Below are 18,837 nucleotides of genomic sequence, written 5' to 3'. Positions count from 1 at the left end.
GATTCCAATTAAACCTTGGATCAAACCTACGAGGGCTACTGGTGGTTAATCCAAAACAAGAATTAAAGTCACTAAATGCCCATAGAAATTCTTGATTCATTAGTCTAAATGAGATTTTTCCAAAATAATCATCTTCATTAGTAAAATGGACATCCAATGAACTTAAAAATTCCAAAACAAGACGAGGATATGTAGGCAAATGTGTGTACATAATATCACTTCAATCCAAAAACCCAATCATCAAATCTACATCTTCCCTAATTCCAAGCATATCAAGAACAGTTGGGTCCATATATCTAGTATACACTATCTTTCTATTGACAAGAATTGCAAATCTAGTTACTTGATCATCATTTCTAAACACAATATTGAATTCATTGTCATTACCTTCGTTGCGTGAAGTCCTTTTGCCTTTGCCCTTCACTGGTTGTTTTCCTTTGTCCCTTGATGGCTCCTTCTCTTTGTCTCCACTGGATCCACCACCTCCTTTGCGAAGTTTCTTCAAAATGTTGGACATCTTGATGAGTTTAGATAGGGGAAGAATTATCTAGGGTTGGAAAAATGGAACTCAAAGAACAAAACTTCAAAGAGCAAAGATCTTAGGTTAGGAGAATAAAAAGTCCAAGTCTTAGAGAGGAGGAGAATCCGGATCTAAGAGATCTTGAGAAAGAGATCTTGAGAGATTAGAGAGGAGTTTTTAAGAGATTGGGAGAGAAAGAGATGTTTTGGAGAGTTGGGGGTGTGCGGAACACGGCCAAGATCTGGCCGTGTAAGGTAGAAAGAAGACTTAAATAACTCTCCTACACGGCCCGTGCAGATCCACACGGCCTCCCCCTCTTCCTTCTCTGGATTCTTCGCACGGCCGTATCTGGGACACGACCTCTCCATCTTTCTTCTCGGAATTCTTTGCACGGCCGTGTTTGGGACACGGCCTAGTCCTTTTTCTCCTTGGGAGATCCTACACGGTCGTGTCTGGATGACACGGCCCAAGCACTTCCCTTCTCTGCAACCTTTGCCTGGCCGTGTATAGCACACGGCCGGGCTCTGTTTTGCACCTAACCTGAAAACAAAATCAAAAGAATGCATCAAACTAAAAGAAATTAAAATACAAATCAAAACTAACTAAAAGAACCCTTGGGTTGCCTCCCAACAAGCGCTTGTTTAAGGTCTTTAGCTCGACCAAACTTGATCATTCACTTCTTTTCCTCGCCCTTGGAGGACAGATATACTTTTCATTTTTGTTGGGAGATCTTCTCCCAACATCTTCCACCACATTGTCTCCTTCGTTTGGTGGCCTTCCATGAGGATGGAAATTCCATTCCTCAAGTTTATAAATGCTTGTCCTGCTACAAGCATTTAAAAGAGACGAGACATGGTTAGAGATATTAGATAAATCATATTCCAATCTTTCCTTACCAATTACCAAAGAAAGCTTATGATTTTTGACATCAATTATAGCTCCAGCTGTAGCAAGGAAAGGTCTTCCTAATATGATAGGAATCCTGGGGTCCTCTTCCATGTCCAACACGACAAAATCTGTGGGAATAACAATTCCATCCACCTCTACTGGCACATCTTCTATAATACCCAAAGGGTACCTGCAGGAATGATCGGCAAGTTGAAGTGTCATAGTAGTAAGTTTAATGTTTTTGAGACCTAATTTATTACAAATTGAATAGGGAATGAGGCTAACACTTGCCCCAAATCACAAAAAGCTTTTTCAAAAAAATATTTTCCTATGTTGCAAGGAATATAAAAGCTCCCTGGGTCCTTTAGTTTTGGGGAAGTGTTCTTCTCCAAAATAGCACTACATTCCTCACTAAGCGCAATTGTCTCAACCTCTCCTCTTCTTCTCTTGTTTGACATGAGATCCTTCAGGAATTTGGCAAATCTAGGCATTTGAAGAATAGCATCAATAAGAGGTACCTCTACACAAATTTCCTTAACTTTTTCTAAAAACTTGCCAAATTCTTCATCTTTCTTGAGCATTGTAAGTCTCTGAGGAAAAGGGACAGCTTTGCTTTGATGGTTCAGTGGAAGAGTCTCTTCAACCTCAATGGTACTCTCCTCATTAGCTTGAATCTGATTTGGTATAAGAGGAGAGAGCTCTTCTTCTTTTTGTATCCCTTTTGGAGCAGTCACTTGGGAGAGGACATGGCCGTGTGAATCTCACATGGCCGTGTCTTGATTTGAAGAAATTAGAGCAGACGCCTTACATGGCCGTGTAGATCTACACGGCTGTGTGAGGTTTCCAGAGGCCAAGCAGGTGGTGGCCGTGTGCACCACACGGCCGTGTAGCATTTCCAGAGAACAGAAGGGTCCTGGCCGTGTGAGTCACACGGCCGTGCAACTTTGGCAGAGAAGGAAGAGGACATGGCCGTGTGAATCTCACACGGTCGTGTCATGGGGTCGTGTAGCGCCCGATTTCCTCCTCTATTTAAACCCTCCTTCATGAATTGAAAGGGGATCTCTTCTCCTTTGGGAGAAGGCAAGATTTGGTGGTATCCTCCCATTCTTTGTAGGATTTCTAGGCGATTCGAGGGGAGTTCTTGATGATTTCGACTCCGGAGCGAGGATTGGATCCGAAGACGATGCTTCTTCGTAGATAAGTTTTCTCTTTCCCCCTTTTCTTGGTTTCTTGGATTGGGGATTTAAGAAATGCTTGTAATCTTTATTTCTTCGGGTATTCTTCCTCGATTCATGGAGTAGATCTTGTATTCTAGGATTAAGGGAGTATTTGTATGATGGATTGATGTAATCTCTTATGGATTTGCCAATTTCTTATTTCAATGACATTGTCTTGCTTGTATCAATTAGATCTTGAATGATTAATGGTGATTTGTGCTTAATTCTCATTCTTGATTGATTGTTTGGATTTCTTGTGGACTTAGTAAAGATAAACTCTCACTCGATCATCCGAGGGATCCACGTGACAGGTGCAAGCCCGTGTAAGGACGTTTGAGAGATAATCTTGAAGAGGAAATAGGAATATTCAAGAGAGTAGGATGGATTTTGTGATTAGTTTCTTGTATCTTGATAGATTAATAAGTTGTGGGCTTCTATGTTGATATCCGAGGAAGGCATAGTAATAGGTGCGCTTCTGTGTAAGGACAACGTAGGTTCACGTCTAATTGATCATATTTAGATACATTTCTCAGTCCTTAGCCGGTTATCTATTGCAAGAGAGAACCGGCAACTTTCTACAAGTGTTTGGCAATTGAGGGATAAGAATTGGTGAACCATTTACATTCAAGAAATCTTACAAAGAAACCGAAACTCCTAGAATCTCCCCTTATCATAACTCAAAACACTAAACTCTTGTTTGTTGATCTTTAATATTAGATTTGTTTACCTTCACTTTGCATTTGAAACAATTGGATAGTTGTTTAGCTAATTCGCATTGAGGCATTTCTAGTGCTTATTCCAGTCCCTGTGGATACGATAATCTTTTATATTACTTGCGACATTTCCGTACACTTGCGGAGCGTAACAAGTTTTTGGCGCCGTTGCCGGGGACTGCGCTATAACATTAGGAATTATCAATTGAGTTAGACTAAACATAACATTTGTTTTCCTTTCATATTGCATAGTTGTAACTAATCATTCGATTTCTTTTACTTTCTTGTATAACTTTTACTTCTTGTTAATTCTTTTTGTACAAATTCAATTCTGCATTTTTGATTCTTTTATTTTTTTTCTTTTTCTGTTGAATTGTCATTTGCTATCTTGTTCTTGTGTATGCGAAGATCTAACTTTGCAGGGGAATTCTTTCCTTTTGACCCTGAGATTGACAGAACTTTCCATAAAAGAAGAATTTTGCAAAGGCAAATAGAAGAACAAGAATATCTAAACATGGTGTGCAAGTCACTAGGAGATTATGGAGCTCCGAAGTCTGCAAAACAAATGGGTGCAATTGTTTACCCTAACATACAAGCAAGAAATTTTATACTCAAACCATCTTTTGTTTCCATGGTTCAGAAAACTCAGTTTGGAGGATTGGAGATTGAGAACCCTTATTCCCATTTGATGGAGTTTTATAGATATTGTTATACTTTGAAATATGAAGAAGTTTCATCTGATATTGTTCAGCTGCTTGCTTTTCCTTTTAGTCTGAAGGATGCTGCAAAAAGATGGTATAATTCTCTAAAATCTCAAAGTATCAAAACATGGGATGAGTTAGAGCAAAAATTCCTTGACCAATATTTCCCTCCAAGGAAAACTACTTATTTGAGAAGTCAAATTTTAAATTTTAAGCAATTGGATGGAGAAAAATTATACCAAGCCTGGGAAAGATATTCTTCTCTTCTGCAGTTATGTCCACATCATGGAATTGAGAAATGGTTAATTATGCATTTGTTCTATGTTGGGCTTTCTTTTTCAAATAAGAATCAACTGGATTTAGCATCTGGAGGATCATTTTTGAAAAAAAAATCTAGAAGATACTTTTGAGATAGTTGGCAGAATTACACAAAATTCCAATGATTGGGCAGAGCAAGATAGCTCATTCTTAACAATGGATATCATTAGAGAAAAGGATGATGTTGAAAAAGGGCTTATCTTGAATCAAAATGAGTTCCAAACATTATTTCCTTGGTGCTGTGAATCATTATAAAAAATGTTTGGTGAAAAAGCATTTTCAACAGAAAAGGGGGAAAGAGAAAACTTATCTACGAAGAAGCCTCGTCTTCGGATCCAATCCTCGCTCCGGAGTCGAAATCGTCAAGAACTCCCCTCGAATCGCCCAGAAATCCTCCCAAGAATGGGAGGATACCACCAAATCTTGCCTTCTCCCAAAGGGGAAGAGATCCCCTTTCAATTCATGAAGGAGGGTTTAAATAGAGGAGGAAATCGGGCGCCACACGGCCCCATGACACGGCCGTGTGAGATTCACACGGCCATGTCCTCTTCCTTCTCTGCCAAAGCTGCACGGCCGTGTGACTCACACGGCCAGGACCCTTCTGTTCTCTGGAAATGCTACACGGCCGTGTGGTGCACACGGCCACCACCTGCTTGGCCTCTGGAAACCTCACACGGCTGTGTAGATCTACACGGCCATGTAAGGCGTCTGCTCTAATTTCTTCAAATCAAGACACGGCCGTGTGAGATTCACACGGCCATGTCCTCTTCCCTTCCTGTTAAAACTACACGGCCGTGTGTGGTACACGGCCTGATGCTCTCTCCCTTCAATTCCTTCCAAGCTTGTCCGAGGATGCATAATCTTCACCAATTTCGACTCTTGTGTACAGAAAATGCACAAAAAGCAGATCTCCGAATCAAAAGAGTAAATATGCTAAAAGGAAAGCTGGAAGTATAAAAATGCATAGATCAAGCATGCTCAAAGTATGTAAATGTGCGTAAAAACATGCATAAAAGAGTATATAATCTACGCACATCAAGTCTCTTACAGCAGTTTAAGCACTAGATTGCAAAATAGAACAGAAAGAAAATCGTTTTCAAGTGTTGTAGTGAACTACTGAGACCAAGACTCTATTTATAGTCTGCTGGTCGAACTGATCATTTGCTGACATGGCATATGCGAGCGCTTGGAAAGCTCCAGGCTCCTAGGTATGGATAAAACTTTATCCGTGTTGCAACGGTTCGGTTGGGGATAATTTTTCCTGTCTGGATGCCCGAAATCGATTGACACGTCACCGCGTTGAGAAGGCATCGGAGTTCTCCAAATTAATGAACTTGATTTGATAATTCTATCATGTGATGACCAACTTAGCCCAGCCTTAAGGGCGATATTGGTACTATTGGTGATGCTATATACGATAGAGATAATCTTTATTACATGGATGATGTCTCATAGTATTATCAAGGAGATGATGTTTATAGAAAAAATGTACACAAGTTTATTTAAAGGAGAGAGAGGACATCATCATGTTCCTCTTGAACACCATTACGGATCCAGTTGAGGGTTTTGAGTGGTGGTAGTGTTCCTTATTATGCATATGGTGATATGGACAAACGGATCATCAGATTTCTGAAGAGTCAAACAATAGTAGTAATGTGCAAGATCAACCATCACCTTTCGATGTCATTATATATATATATATATATATATAATGCTCGAAGTTAGAAAAAATATATCTATTTCTTAGGCACATGTACATGTAGAAATTAAAAAATTCAATGTTACAAAAAAGGCTAATTGTTCTTCTACAATCCATCTTAGGATTGAGAAGTTAGCATGGACTTTAGAGACTTGGAAAAGTTGCAAAAGTTTGAGTCTTAAAACAAAAGAAAGGAATAAGGCAAGATAATTATAACCAGCTCCAGTCCTCCTACATAGAAGGCCCAGGGCGGAAAAAAAAATGTCCAAAATAAATTTGGGCTCCAACTATTCAAGGCCCCAATTACATGTCTAAAAAAATAAAAGTAAAAGACAATATCAAAAGATTCTGAAATATGAATTTGGGTCCAACTATTCAAGACCCTAATTACATGTCTATAATGTTGACATATCCACCTTATTGGCTGCATGATTAACAGTTAATTCACTTGCATTAATGTTGAAGAATCTCTTTATGCTTGTTTTCAATTAGTTTGTCCATCCCAATACTTAGGGAACTCGAAAGGTCATTTTGTAATAAGGTTAAATAGGCTACCAGTCTCTCTGTGGGGGTAGAGGAAAATTTTTTCCATTTGAAGAACTTTTCAAGCTTATCAGTTAGTTTTTGGTCTTGTGAGTTATCCAGATACCATAACAAAACTTAACATGGTATCAGAGCTCCTCGATTCCTAATACCTATGCTTTCCCTTATTTGATCAGTTTTCTTCAAATATTTTCACATTTTTTCCAAAATGTCTTTCAACAAAGGTCCACCTATTCTGGATGGAAAGAATTATTTCTCATGGATCATCAAGATTGAGTCATACATGCGTGCTCAGGACTTGTGGTATACAGTAGAAGAAGAAGACCTACCAGTACCCGGAGAAGATGCAAGGGAGGATGAAAAACTTCGCTACAAAAATCACACCATCAACAAACACAAAGCTGCTTCTCTTCTGCATGATGCTTTAACTGAGAGCATGTTTACCAAAATTGCAAACTGCAACACACCAAAGAAGATATTTGATCGTTTGAAGGCCATTCATGAAGGTGGTGATCAGATTCAGAAAATCCATATTCGAAACCGTATCTCAGATTTTGAAGCAAATCAGATGAGTTACAAGGAGACTGTTCAAGATTACTATGACCGCACAATCGAAATAGTAAATGAGATCCGAGCTCTTGGTGGGGAATTACCTGAAGAAAAGGTTGTAGAAAAGGCGACTATGAGTCTCCCGAATAAATTTGAGGCAAAGTTGTGCGCATTAGAAGAAACTGACAAACTGAAACAAATCACTTTTCTAGAACTTATCAGTGCTTTGCAAGCTTCTGAAAAACGAATGCAAATCATACCCCCAGAGGTTGAGGGTGTGCACGAGAAAACCGAAGTCTTATTATCTGCAGAAAATCTTGATCTCAGCAATTTAGCAATCAGCAGAGGAGCATCAAATTTGCAGGCTCCAAGCCAGGGAGGTTATGTGCAGCAAAATCCACTGAAAAAAGGGGGAAATGGTAAAGAAATCTACGAACCTTGCCCCCACTGTAAGAAGACAAACCACCGAGCTCAATTCTGTTTCTACCATCCTAAAGCTATTTGCAAAAACTGTGGGGAAACAGGGCATGTTGAAAGAGTCTGTATACACAAAAATAGGGCGAAAGAACACGTAAATTTGGTTGATCTTTCTTTGTTTGACGAAGAATGCAACTTAGAAATAGCATTCTGCACTGAAACCTCACCTGATTCTGTGGAAATAACATACTCTGTTGATGAAACTACCACACAATCGATAAAAGGTTGGATTCTTGACAGTGGGTGTTCTCACCACATGTGTTGTGACAGAACGTTACTCTTCAATTTTAGAACTCAAAAAGGAAGAGCTGTGAGGTCAGCTACAGGGCACACCACTCCAGTACTGGGTGTTGGCAGCATATACTTATCTAGATGGAAGAAGCCATGATTGTGGAAGATGTTTACTATGCACCTGGTTTAACCCAAAATCTGTTAAGTTTTGGGCAAATCCTGAGACAAAAAATAGAAATCTTGGTTCGAGGACTTCACCTTTACATCACAGACCCAAGAAATCACTCAGTTCTTCATGCTGAGCTACAACAAAAGAATTTTTTTATCTTCAACACTCATCCGGTTCAACCTGCAGAAGTTTCAATGGTATTTTCTGCAGAATCTCAACTCTGGCACAACCGTCTTGGTCACTATGGAATAAAAAATCTGAGATTATTAAAAAAAAATGGGATGGCCAAGGATGTTCCAGACATTGAATTCGTGGAAAATTGCTGCCCAACGTGTCAAAAAGGGAAGCAGACCAGACTTCCATTCAAACAAAATTTTTCAACAGCCAAGAATAAATTGGATTTGATTCATACTGACATCTGTGGTCCAATTAAAGAAGAATCTTGGAGTGGAAGTAAGTATTTTATTATCTTTATTGATGATTTCACACGATACTGTTGGATATATTTCATGAAGAACAAATCGGAGACATTCAATGTATTCAAAACTTTTCAAGCTTCTGCAGAAAGGCAAGCTGAAAGGAAGATAAAGGCATTGAGGTCTGATAATGGAGGTGAGTACATCTCCACCATACTCCACAACTATTGCAAATTAGAAGGTATCACTCATCTTTACACTGCTCTATACACACCACAGCAAAATGGCATTAGTGAGCGGAAAAATAGGACGATCATCGAGATGACAAGGTGCTTGCTGTTTGAAAAAAATCTGTCCAAAAAATGTTGGGCTGAAGCTGCTTCCACTGCTGTGTACTTGTTGAATTCTTTACCTTCAAAGGTATTGAATGGAGTAACAGCTTATGAAATGTGGCATAATGAAAAATTATCTTTGAATCACTTACGTGTTTATGGCAGTATTTGCCATGTGCATGTTCCTGATGAGAAAAGAACCAAACTAGATGAGAAGTCTAAAATTGGGATTCTTGTTGGGTACTACTCTGGGATTAGGGGGTATCGAGTGTTTGATCCAGTTGGGGGAAAAATCATCATTAGTAGAGATATAATTTTTGAGGAGGACAAAGAGTGGGATTGGATTGGAAATGGTATTAAAAATTCTAGTGTTATATTTTTTAATGCTCTGTCTAAAACAGATCAAGAGGCGACAAAGGAGCAAACCACTCCCTCCTGGCCAATGACAAATGAACAGGTGATCACACCATCTGCTCCAGAAATTGTTCAAAATGAAGATCAAGGAGAAAATGGTGCAAACTCTGATCTCCACGATGCAGAATCAACACCAGGTACTCCTGGTAATATTGAAAACGAAATTCCTGATCAGAATTTGGATGGTGAAAATGATTCAGCCACCCCTATAAGAAAAACCCGAAGCCTGGCTGACATATATGCCCAAACTAATGTGGCTCAATTGGATGAAGATCCATCCACCCTTTTTGAAGCAGCAAAGGATGAAAAATGGTGGCTTGCCATGAGAGAAGAATTAAAATCTATCGAGCAAAATAATACATGGGAGCTTGTGAACAGACCAGCTGGAAAAAGTGTTGTAGGAGTAAAATGGATTTACAAAACTAAAAGAAATTCAGATGGGAGTATTAACAAATTTAAAGCTAGACTTGTGGCAAAAGGATACTCTCAGAAACAAGGGATCGACTACAATGAAGTATATGCACCAGTGGCAAGGATGGACACAATCAAGATGATCTTAGCCTTGGCAGCAGTCCAAGATTGGGAGGTACATCATATGGACGTCAAGACGGCATTTTTGAATGGAGTGTTGGAGGAAGAAGTATATATATACCAACCAGAAGGGTTTATAGTTAATGGACAAGAGAACAAAGTTTACCGTCTAAAGAAAGCCTTGTATGGCCTAAAACAGGCGCCACGCGCATGGAATGACTGCATTGATAGATATCTGACAGCAAGTGGCTTCACTCGAAGCTATGCCGATTACTCGCTGTATGTGAAAAGAAGTGAAAACCAAGTTTTGTTGGTCTCTGTTTACGTTGACGATTTGCTTATTACTGCCAACAACCCATCTCTAATTACAAGTTTTAAAGATTCAGTCATGAAGGAGTTCCAGATGACAGATTTGGGTTTAATGACATATTTTTTGGGAATGGAAGTTCATCAAAAGAAGGGAGTTGGAACCTTTGTAGGACAAACCAAGTACTGCATGGATCTACTGCATAAATACGGGATGAATGAAGCCAACCCAGTTGTTTGTCCTACTGACTACAAAGGAGCAATAACCTCTATTACAGGAAGAGAAAAACCTGATGCTGCTACTTATAGAGGTATTGTGGGAAGTTTGATATATCTATCCCATACCAGACCTGATCTAAGTTTTCTGGTGAATCTTCTCTCACGCTACATGAGTCAACCAACTTCAGCACATTTGGCAGCTGCTAAACGAGCCCTCAGGTATGTGAAAGGCACAATGGACTTGGGCCTGTTCTTCCCTGCAACAGGCGACAACGAAAGCTTCACAAATTTGGAAGGATACTCGGACAGTGATTATGCCGGGGCAGAGGATGCAGAAAGTACTTCTGGTTATATCTTTTACCTCAACAACGCTCCTTTCTCCTGGAGCACAAAGAAACAAGATGTTGTGGCACAATCAACGGCGGAAGCGGAATACATTGCGGCAGCTCTCGCTAGAAATCAATGTACATGGATACGACAATTGCTATCAGACATTGGTTTCACACCAGAGGCAGCAACACCTTTGATGATTGACAACCAAGCTGCCATAGCAATTGCAAAGGATCCTACTCACTTTAGTCGAGCAAAACATATCAAAGTTCGTTACCATGCACTCCGTGAAGCCATCAAAGACAAAGAAATTCAGCTCATACATGTCCCTACCGAAAATCAAAAGGCTGATATGCTGACCAAAGTACTTCGGAAAACCTTGTTTATTCATCATCGAGACAGGATTGGTCTAAAATCACTAAGGTTCCTAAATGCAACCAAATCTGGAGGATAGGGGGAGTGTTGACATATCCACCTTATTGGCTGCATGATTAACAGTTAATTCACTTGCATTAATGTTGAAGAATCTCTTTATGCTTGTTTTCAATTAGTTTGTCCGTCCCGATACTTAGGGAACTCGAAAGGTCATTTTGTAATAAGGTTAAATAGGCTACCAGTCTCTCTGTGGGGGTAGAGGAAAATTTTTTCCATTTGAAGAACTTTTCAAGCTTATCAGTTAGTTTTTGGTCTTGTGAGTTATCCAGATACCATAACAAAACTTAACATATAATACATAATACTAAAAAAAAAAATTTAGGTCCTCTCAAATTATGGGCTCAGGGCCATCGCCCAGTGCCGCCCTCCTCCAGGGCCAACCCTGATTATAACTTTTAGAATTTGTAGCTTCTTATGTTTGTTTTTTTGCTACTTTTAGTTATTCCTTTTAGATTTTTCTAAATTTTATTTTGTTATTTCGATTCCACTTGTTCCGTTGATTTAAGATGGATGGTACTTAGGGGGTGTTTGATTAAATGATGGGAATGACTATGGGTATAAGTTTGATAGTAGGGTGGAATGAGAATAGAAATGGAAATGAAACCCATTTAGTTATATGAGTTTGGTTGATTCCCATAAATCTAGTAATCATTCTCAAAATGTCATTCTCAAACTCACAATCCAAACACTATCTTTTACTATCATTTTATTCCCTCATTTCTAAACCCATCAATCAAACACCCCCTTAGATTTTTTGAATTTTCAACATTGTTAGCTCGCCACCCATGAGGAAAGCACTCCTATTCCTGTTGTTTTCAATAGAGGAAGCCAAAAACATGAGAGTTGGGAAGGTTCTCCCCTTGGCTCTCGGCCAACCATATATAGACGATGGACCCCAGCTTGTTGCAGAGATTGGAGACTAGAAGTGTGAGGAAACTAGATCCATTGCACAATCCAATCAATCAGCGAATCCATTGCACTTGCACCATAGTTTCATCTGTCTTAATCAAATTTAATTTTAATGTACGTACAATTTTATAAGCTTGTTGATTCAATATGTGAATAAGTTCTCTCGGGATGATCTAGTAGCTAGCGTATGAAATATTATCATTATGAGATCTGAGGTTCAAATTTTGATAAAGTCGAGATAAAATGTCTCCCTTATATGCTGAGAGCGAACGTATTTATTTATTTTATTTTATTTTTTTGCCGCCTTGATTCAGTGTGTGAATGAACAAAGAAGAAAGTTTAGAGTTTGCTTCCTTCTACTTGGATGAATTGACATCCAACTATATATGGTTCATGGAATGGAGGCTAAGGCCGAACTAGACACTCCATCTCAAGGGTTTTGTGATGTACAATAATTGAAAAGTCGTTGTGATTTTATCAATCGTCAGCCCACGGCCCCTCAGTCACGTAAGCATTACGTACCCTCTCGGCACGTTACTTATCGGTCGGTGTTATCATTATGAAAACCTCATCAGTCACCCCATTATAAATATCATATCAAATATAATCAATCCATCGATTCCTGAAATTATGTCTGCCCAGGTAAGGGTTAGTTATAAGTTAAATGAATCCTAGCCTGCAAACAATTCCCAAATGCATGGATATTAATTAATTAATGCGTTAGTTTCTGCAGAAGATCGTATTGAAGGTTAGCATCATGTGCAGCAAGTGCGAAGTGTGCGTGATGAGCACCATCGCCAAGTTCGACGGCATCACGTCGATGGCTTTGGACAAGGAAAAGAGCACTGTCACCATCGTTGGGATCGTCGACGTTGTGCTCATCGTGAAGGCCCTCAGGAAGGCCAAGAAGCCGGCCGAGATCGTCACGGTGGGGGAGCCAGACAAGCCAGACTCCGGGAAGAAGCCGGATGCCGAGAAGAAGAAGCCGGATGCCGAGAAGAAGCCGGATCCGTACAAAGATCTGCCGCCGCACTGCAAGGCCTGCACTTACGTGGTGTATGACGATTACCAGTCAAATCAATGCATCATTAGCTAATTGATTACTGAGATCAATCGATCAAGATACATGTGCATGTATTAGCTAGTGCGATCGAGTAAATATGATTTGCTCTTGGAGCCGTGATTCGAAATCGATTTAATTATTTACTGTTGTGGTCGAATCATGCACATATTGGCCTCGATCGGAAAGTATATATTTCAGAAAATAAAGCTAGTACTTTTTAGTAAATATTAATATTAGATGTGCATTTTGATATAAGTAAGTAATTGAAACAAGTTGTTGAGCTATCCAACGTCGCATTAATTATATTGAGCCATTGAGGCTTGAAGAAGGTTTGTTGGGTCACTGACAAATTTGTCCTGATTTCAACAGGAAAGGAAAACGTTGTCACAAATATTAAATTATATATGATACGGTGCGTAAATGAGGAGTCCAATAATATCATAAAATTAATGGTCAAGAGGACATGACAGTCAACAGTCAAGGGAAGATAGCGATTCAGCTCTCTTGCTTCACCCTCTATATAATTCTCGATCGAACACAGACAGGTCGGGTCATCAGGACTGATCCCCGAACCGAGGTTTTTACTAGTTCCTTGCCGGCTACCTACTGCTCAGGTTATCTAAGCTCATGTAGCTCAATCTCTACATATAATCCTAGCAACTATGCCAGACAATCCCTGACCATCTCTTCCTTGGTCAGGTTAGGCATGCTTAGGTGAGGGGGCCGCTGGGCGGCGGGACCCGCCTTTTTGCAACACAGGTTAGGCATGCTTAGTCCTCAGTCACAGTCTCAGAGGACTCCCGATCGATTCTGTAATACTCTGGTTCTGAGATTCTGGTTAAGTATGGCTTAAAAGGTTAGATGGTACTATCCATATCACCAAGGTGCACCTTCCCTTTTCGGAAGCTCAAACTTAATAACTCCAAAGTTAAGCATGCTTGGCTTAGAGTAATCTGAGGATGGGTGCCCTACTGGGAAGTTTTCCAAGGTGTGTGCGAGTGAGGACAAAGCACGCTGAAAGGACCTCCGGTGGTTTGTGGAGCTAGTCATTAACCTGATGGGCAATTCTGGTGGCATTCCCGGTTCGGTCCAGGTGGGGCCCGCCCGTGCCGGGGCATTACAGGTTCTACACAGCTCATTCTCTTCATCTCGATCAAGGCTCAGTCCTTGCACTGCATTTGAGCAATCATCCCAAGCTGCCTACGGTTGAACTTGGGCAGGACCGATGATACTAAACGACAACAGTGTCAGAGAATCGTAACCTCCTGTCAGAGAATAACTGTCGTGAGTCAGGGAATATTTCAGTATTCTGCCACACACTAAGAGTGGAACCTTCCTCCTACTAATGGGAGGCTGCCGGACATCCTCCCTTACCTGACACACCTTGACACCCGCTGGCAGCATGCAGGCTCAAGAGTCAAGCAGAGTCGTATAAAAAGGAAGTCCTCTTCATTGGTTAGGTGTGCGCACATTCTCACACATCTTCAGTCGTTCTTTTTTTCCCTTCCTTCATACACTGCTTCGTCAGAAAAATGACCTGACTTGAGTGTTGGAGGGTCTGCTCCAGGGACCCCTTCCCTGGTTTTTGGTCTCTAACGCTTTGTGTGCTTATCTGGTTGTGTACAAGACCCAAGTACCACCAGTTCCGTTATCACATGCCTCTGGTTCCACACGGGGGGTCCAAGTGTCCGATGCACACATACAGGGTGTGTCAAAGTCGTCGCTCCGTCAACGCTGGTGTCACCTTCGCCGGCCTTCATCTGACTCAGCTTCCAGACAGGATCAATTTGGCGCTGTCTATGGGAAACTTCTCCACTTGTTCTGGAATGTGAAGATGGACGACACCGGTAAGATCAATGTAACCATGACAGCAGAAGAATACGAGTTGTTCAAGGAAGCCAAGAGATGAGCAGCCTCCGAGAGGCATACCATAGATTCACAGCCACAGAAGATACCTGCGGCCTCAAAGGACCAGACCCTCGCTTCAAACAGGACCTCTAAGAGGAACAGCCAGAGGACTTCTCTTGAGCTTTCTATCATGACCCAGGCTGGGATTGCAACAACAAGAAGGAGCAGTACCAAGCCTCCATGGCCGAAAGTGTTCCGTTGAGAGATTCAGAAAAGGGAAAGGCCATAGTCATCTGGGAGGAGCCCAAGGAGGTGCCCGAGGAACTGCAAGTACCCTTCTCTCCAAGGGTGCTCGAGGAAAAACTATCGAAGGGATATAAGCCCCCAGCTATTGAGGAATACAAAGGCAGTAAAGACCTAAAGGATCACCTCCGTAAGTTTTAGAATGATGCGCTATTGCACCAATACAGCGACGTCATTAAGTGCCAAGTGTTCTTAAACACTCTATCAGGCTCGACACAAAGGTGATTCGATAGACTGTCTGTCGGATCCATCACTTATTTTTGGATTTCAAGAATGTCTTCCTGCACTACTTCGCCAACAGCATGAGGTATCAAAGGGCTGACCACTACCTATTTGCTCTCAAACAGGGGCCCACAGAGCCTCTAAGGGCCTACATAAAATGCTTCAACCAGGTAGCTCTGGACGTCCCGTCCACTACCTCTGATATCTTGATGAGCGCCTTCTCCCAAGGTCTATGATGCAGAAGGAGATCCAAATTGGTTTTTATTTAAAGTAGTTATTCGTTAATTTTTATTTTTTTAATTATATTTAATTTTGTCCTAAATCTTAGGAACCAAGTCTTGTTAGTTAATTTATCATAAATCTTAGGGAATAAGTCTAGTTGGTTATTTTTCCATTTAGATTTTTTTTAGGGTTTTGAGAGATATATAAACCTATGCTTAGATGATGTTTAGGACAAGTTATTTTGATATTGAATCAATTGGTTTCACTTAAGTCACGTTACGGCTACATCTCTTTTATTCTTTTATTCCCACTCTTGTTTTTTTTAGAAGGTTTTTTTTAAAAAAAAACTAACTTGGGCTACTTCTTATTTAATTATTTTTCTCTTGTTTTCTCATTAATTCCTCTGAAATATCACGCCCCAGAATAATCTATATTCTGCTCGGCGTCAGTTGGTATCAGAGCTCATTAAGATCCAATAGAGGGTCATCGTGGACGTGATCGTGGTCGCAACAGGCAGGTTTCGAATGTGGAAGTCCAGCACCGTGATCATAATATCCAGGATATAATGATGATTGAGGATTTGCATAAGCAAGTTATGGAATTAACCCAATGTCTGGCAGCACGGGATTTTGAAGATCGTGAGATTTCTGATCATAACTCTGAGTCTACTTTTGAGAATCCATATCACCATCGTACTATGTACTGGGAACACCGTAGTCGAGAGGAATGATATGGGGACTTTAGTTTCCGAGTTGATCTTCCTAATTTTTTTTTGGCACATTACAAGTAGAAGGCTTCATTGATTGGCTAAACAAAGTAGAAAGGATTTTCAGGTACAAGGAAGTACATGATCATGCCAAAGTAAAATTGGTCGTTATCAAGTTCAAAGGTTGAGCCTCAGCATGGTGGGAGTAGCTTCGGCGATCATGAGAGAGACCAGGTAAATCTAAATTGGGAAAAATTAGGAGAACCCACTTATGAGAACCCACTTTCTTCCCTTTGGCTATGTGCAAACGCTATTTCAATGACTCCATACATTAATGCAGGGACTAGAACCATCGACGACTATACAAAGGAATTCTATAAGTTTATTGCTAGGAACGATCTATTTGAAATCGAGGAGCAAACGACAGTGCAACATTTAGGGAGATTATGACAACCCTTACAAGATTCCTTGAGCCTCCACTCACTCTGGACTGTTTCAAAGGCTTATGAGCGAGCTTTGATGATTGAAAAATAGTTAAACCATAGACCAACAAATAAAAGTGATCAAAACAATCGAGTTGTTCACCCTCAGGAGTTGCGCCCTTCCCAGTAGCCACCACAAGGTAATTCTAAGACTTCTATCAAGTGTTTTCGATGTGGTGAACAGGGGCATCGAGCTTCAAATTATAAAATATCCCTAAATTAAAAAAAAAAAAAACTCTACTAGTTGAGGAAGACATGGAGGATGAATCTGATCAAATTGATGAGTCGATTTACGACGATGATATAGATGACGAGATTCTTTATGGAGATGGTCATAAGACTCTCATCCTATGCAAGAGCTTACTGGTCCCCAAGGAAGAATCGTAAGAGGATTGGCTGAGAACTAGCATCTTTAACACAACTTGCACAATTATAGACAAAGTTTGCAACATGATTATTGATAGTGGAAGTTGTGAAAATATTGTATCTGAAGAAGCTGTGCAAAAGCTACAGTTGAAGATGGATCGTCATCAAAAACCCTACAAGTTGTCATAGCTGAGCAAGGGAGTGAGGTAACCGCAAATAGAAGGTGTCTTTTAACTTTTTCTATTGGCATCAAGTATTATGATTGTGATGTTGTGTCAATGGACGCATGCCATATATTGTTGGGACAACCTTGGCAATATGATTGTAACGTCGTCCACGATAGATGGAAGAACACCTACACCATCAGCATCAAAGGGAGGAATATCGTATTGGCTCCTCGACGAGAAAGAACCCCTTCAAATTTGGTAACCAATAACTCTACACTACTTTCTATGTCCAGATTATTGAACGAGATGAAGCATGAAGACATGGTCTATGCTTTGCTTCCTTACAAAAGCGATGAAATATACCTAGACTCGAATCTACCAGCTGAGGTGTAACAACTCCTATCCGACTTTGTTTATTTAATGGATGAAGACCTTCCTCCGTGACTTCCCCCTATGAGAGACATTCAACACCAGATTGTCCTCGTTCCGGGGTCAAGCTTACCTAACCGGCCGACATATTGTCTTAGCCTTAAGGATGCCGAAGAACTACAATGACAAGTTGTGGAGCTATTGAGATCAGGCTATCTTCATGAGAGTATGAGCCCTTGTCCAGTCCCTGCCCTACTCGTGCCAAAGAAAGACGGTTTGTGGTGCATGTGTATTGATAGCAGAGCCATCAACAAAATCACAATGAAATATAGATTTCCAATTCCTCGCTTAGATGACATGTTGGATCAACTTTCTAGTTCAAAGATCTTCTCCAAGAGCGATCTTAGGAGTGGATACCACCGGATTCGAATTAAGCCCAAAGATGAATGGAAGATCGCCTTCAAGACACAACATGGGTTGTACAAGTGGATGGTCATGCCTTTCAGACTATCCAATGCACCCAGCACATTTATGAGATTCAGGCATCAGGTCTTAAGACCTTTCATGGGAAGATTTGTGGTTGTATACTTTGACGACATCCTCATTTATAGCCTGACACGAGCTTTGCACCTTGATCACCTCTGCACTGTTTTTGAGAAGCTAAAGGCAGAACACTTATTCATCAACAATAAGAAGTGTTCTTTCTACATGACCTCAGTTTCATTTCTTGGATTTATAGTATCTATCGATGGTGTTAGTGCAGATCCATCAAAGATAAATGCAATCTTAGAGTGGTCGCAGCCAAAAACCATTCACGATGTCCGAAGTTTTCATGAATTAGCCTCTTTTTACCGCAGATTCATTCAAAATTTCAGCTCCTTAATTGCTCCTATCACTGAGTGTCTCAAGGGGCACGAGGTTAAGTGGATTGAAGCAACTATGACTAGTTTTCAACTAGTGTAGCAAAAGATGACAAAAGCACCCGTTCTAGCACTTCCAGATTTTGACAAACTATTTGAAGTAAATTGTGACACATCTAGCATTGGCATTGGTGATGTTCTAAGTCAATCAGGACGCCCTATTACTTTCTTCAGCGAGAAACTATCTGGTGCTAAGAAAAATTACTCTACCTATGACCTAGAATTCTATGCTATTGTGTAATCCTTAAAGCA

The 18,837-nt window shown here is 40.4% G+C and overlaps 2 protein-coding genes across 4 annotated transcripts; both read left to right on the top strand.

Moving 5' to 3' along the window:
• Nucleotides 1-6,807: 6,807 nt before the first annotated feature.
• On the top strand, nt 6,808-8,013 carry LOC122013861. Its single transcript, XM_042570077.1, has one exon. The coding sequence runs from the start codon at nt 6,808-6,810 to the stop codon at nt 8,011-8,013; it is 1,206 nt and encodes a 401-aa protein (XP_042426011.1).
• A 4,513-nt stretch (nt 8,014-12,526) lies between these two features.
• On the top strand, nt 12,527-13,231 carry LOC122017182 (heavy metal-associated isoprenylated plant protein 2-like). Of its 3 annotated transcripts, none has more exons than XM_042574723.1 (2): nt 12,527-12,559; nt 12,651-13,231. In XM_042574723.1, exons 1-2 carry the CDS (start codon nt 12,548-12,550, stop codon nt 13,011-13,013), a joined length of 375 nt encoding a protein of 124 aa, XP_042430657.1. In that variant the 5' UTR covers nt 12,527-12,547; the 3' UTR covers nt 13,014-13,231. The 3 variants fall into 3 exon arrangements, with proteins under 3 accessions (XP_042430657.1, XP_042430656.1, XP_042430655.1); XM_042574722.1 differs by having other exon boundaries at nt 12,547-12,565; XM_042574721.1 differs by having other exon boundaries at nt 12,548-12,559; nt 12,642-13,230.
• Nucleotides 13,232-18,837: the final 5,606 nt, after the last annotated feature.

This window comes from Zingiber officinale, chromosome 8B, assembly GCF_018446385.1.
Source record: "Zingiber officinale cultivar Zhangliang chromosome 8B, Zo_v1.1, whole genome shotgun sequence".
Classification (NCBI taxonomy): Eukaryota; Viridiplantae; Streptophyta; class Magnoliopsida; order Zingiberales; family Zingiberaceae; genus Zingiber; species Zingiber officinale.
Note: the sequence above shows the minus strand (reverse complement) of the source record. Positions and strands in the feature narration are given on the sequence as shown.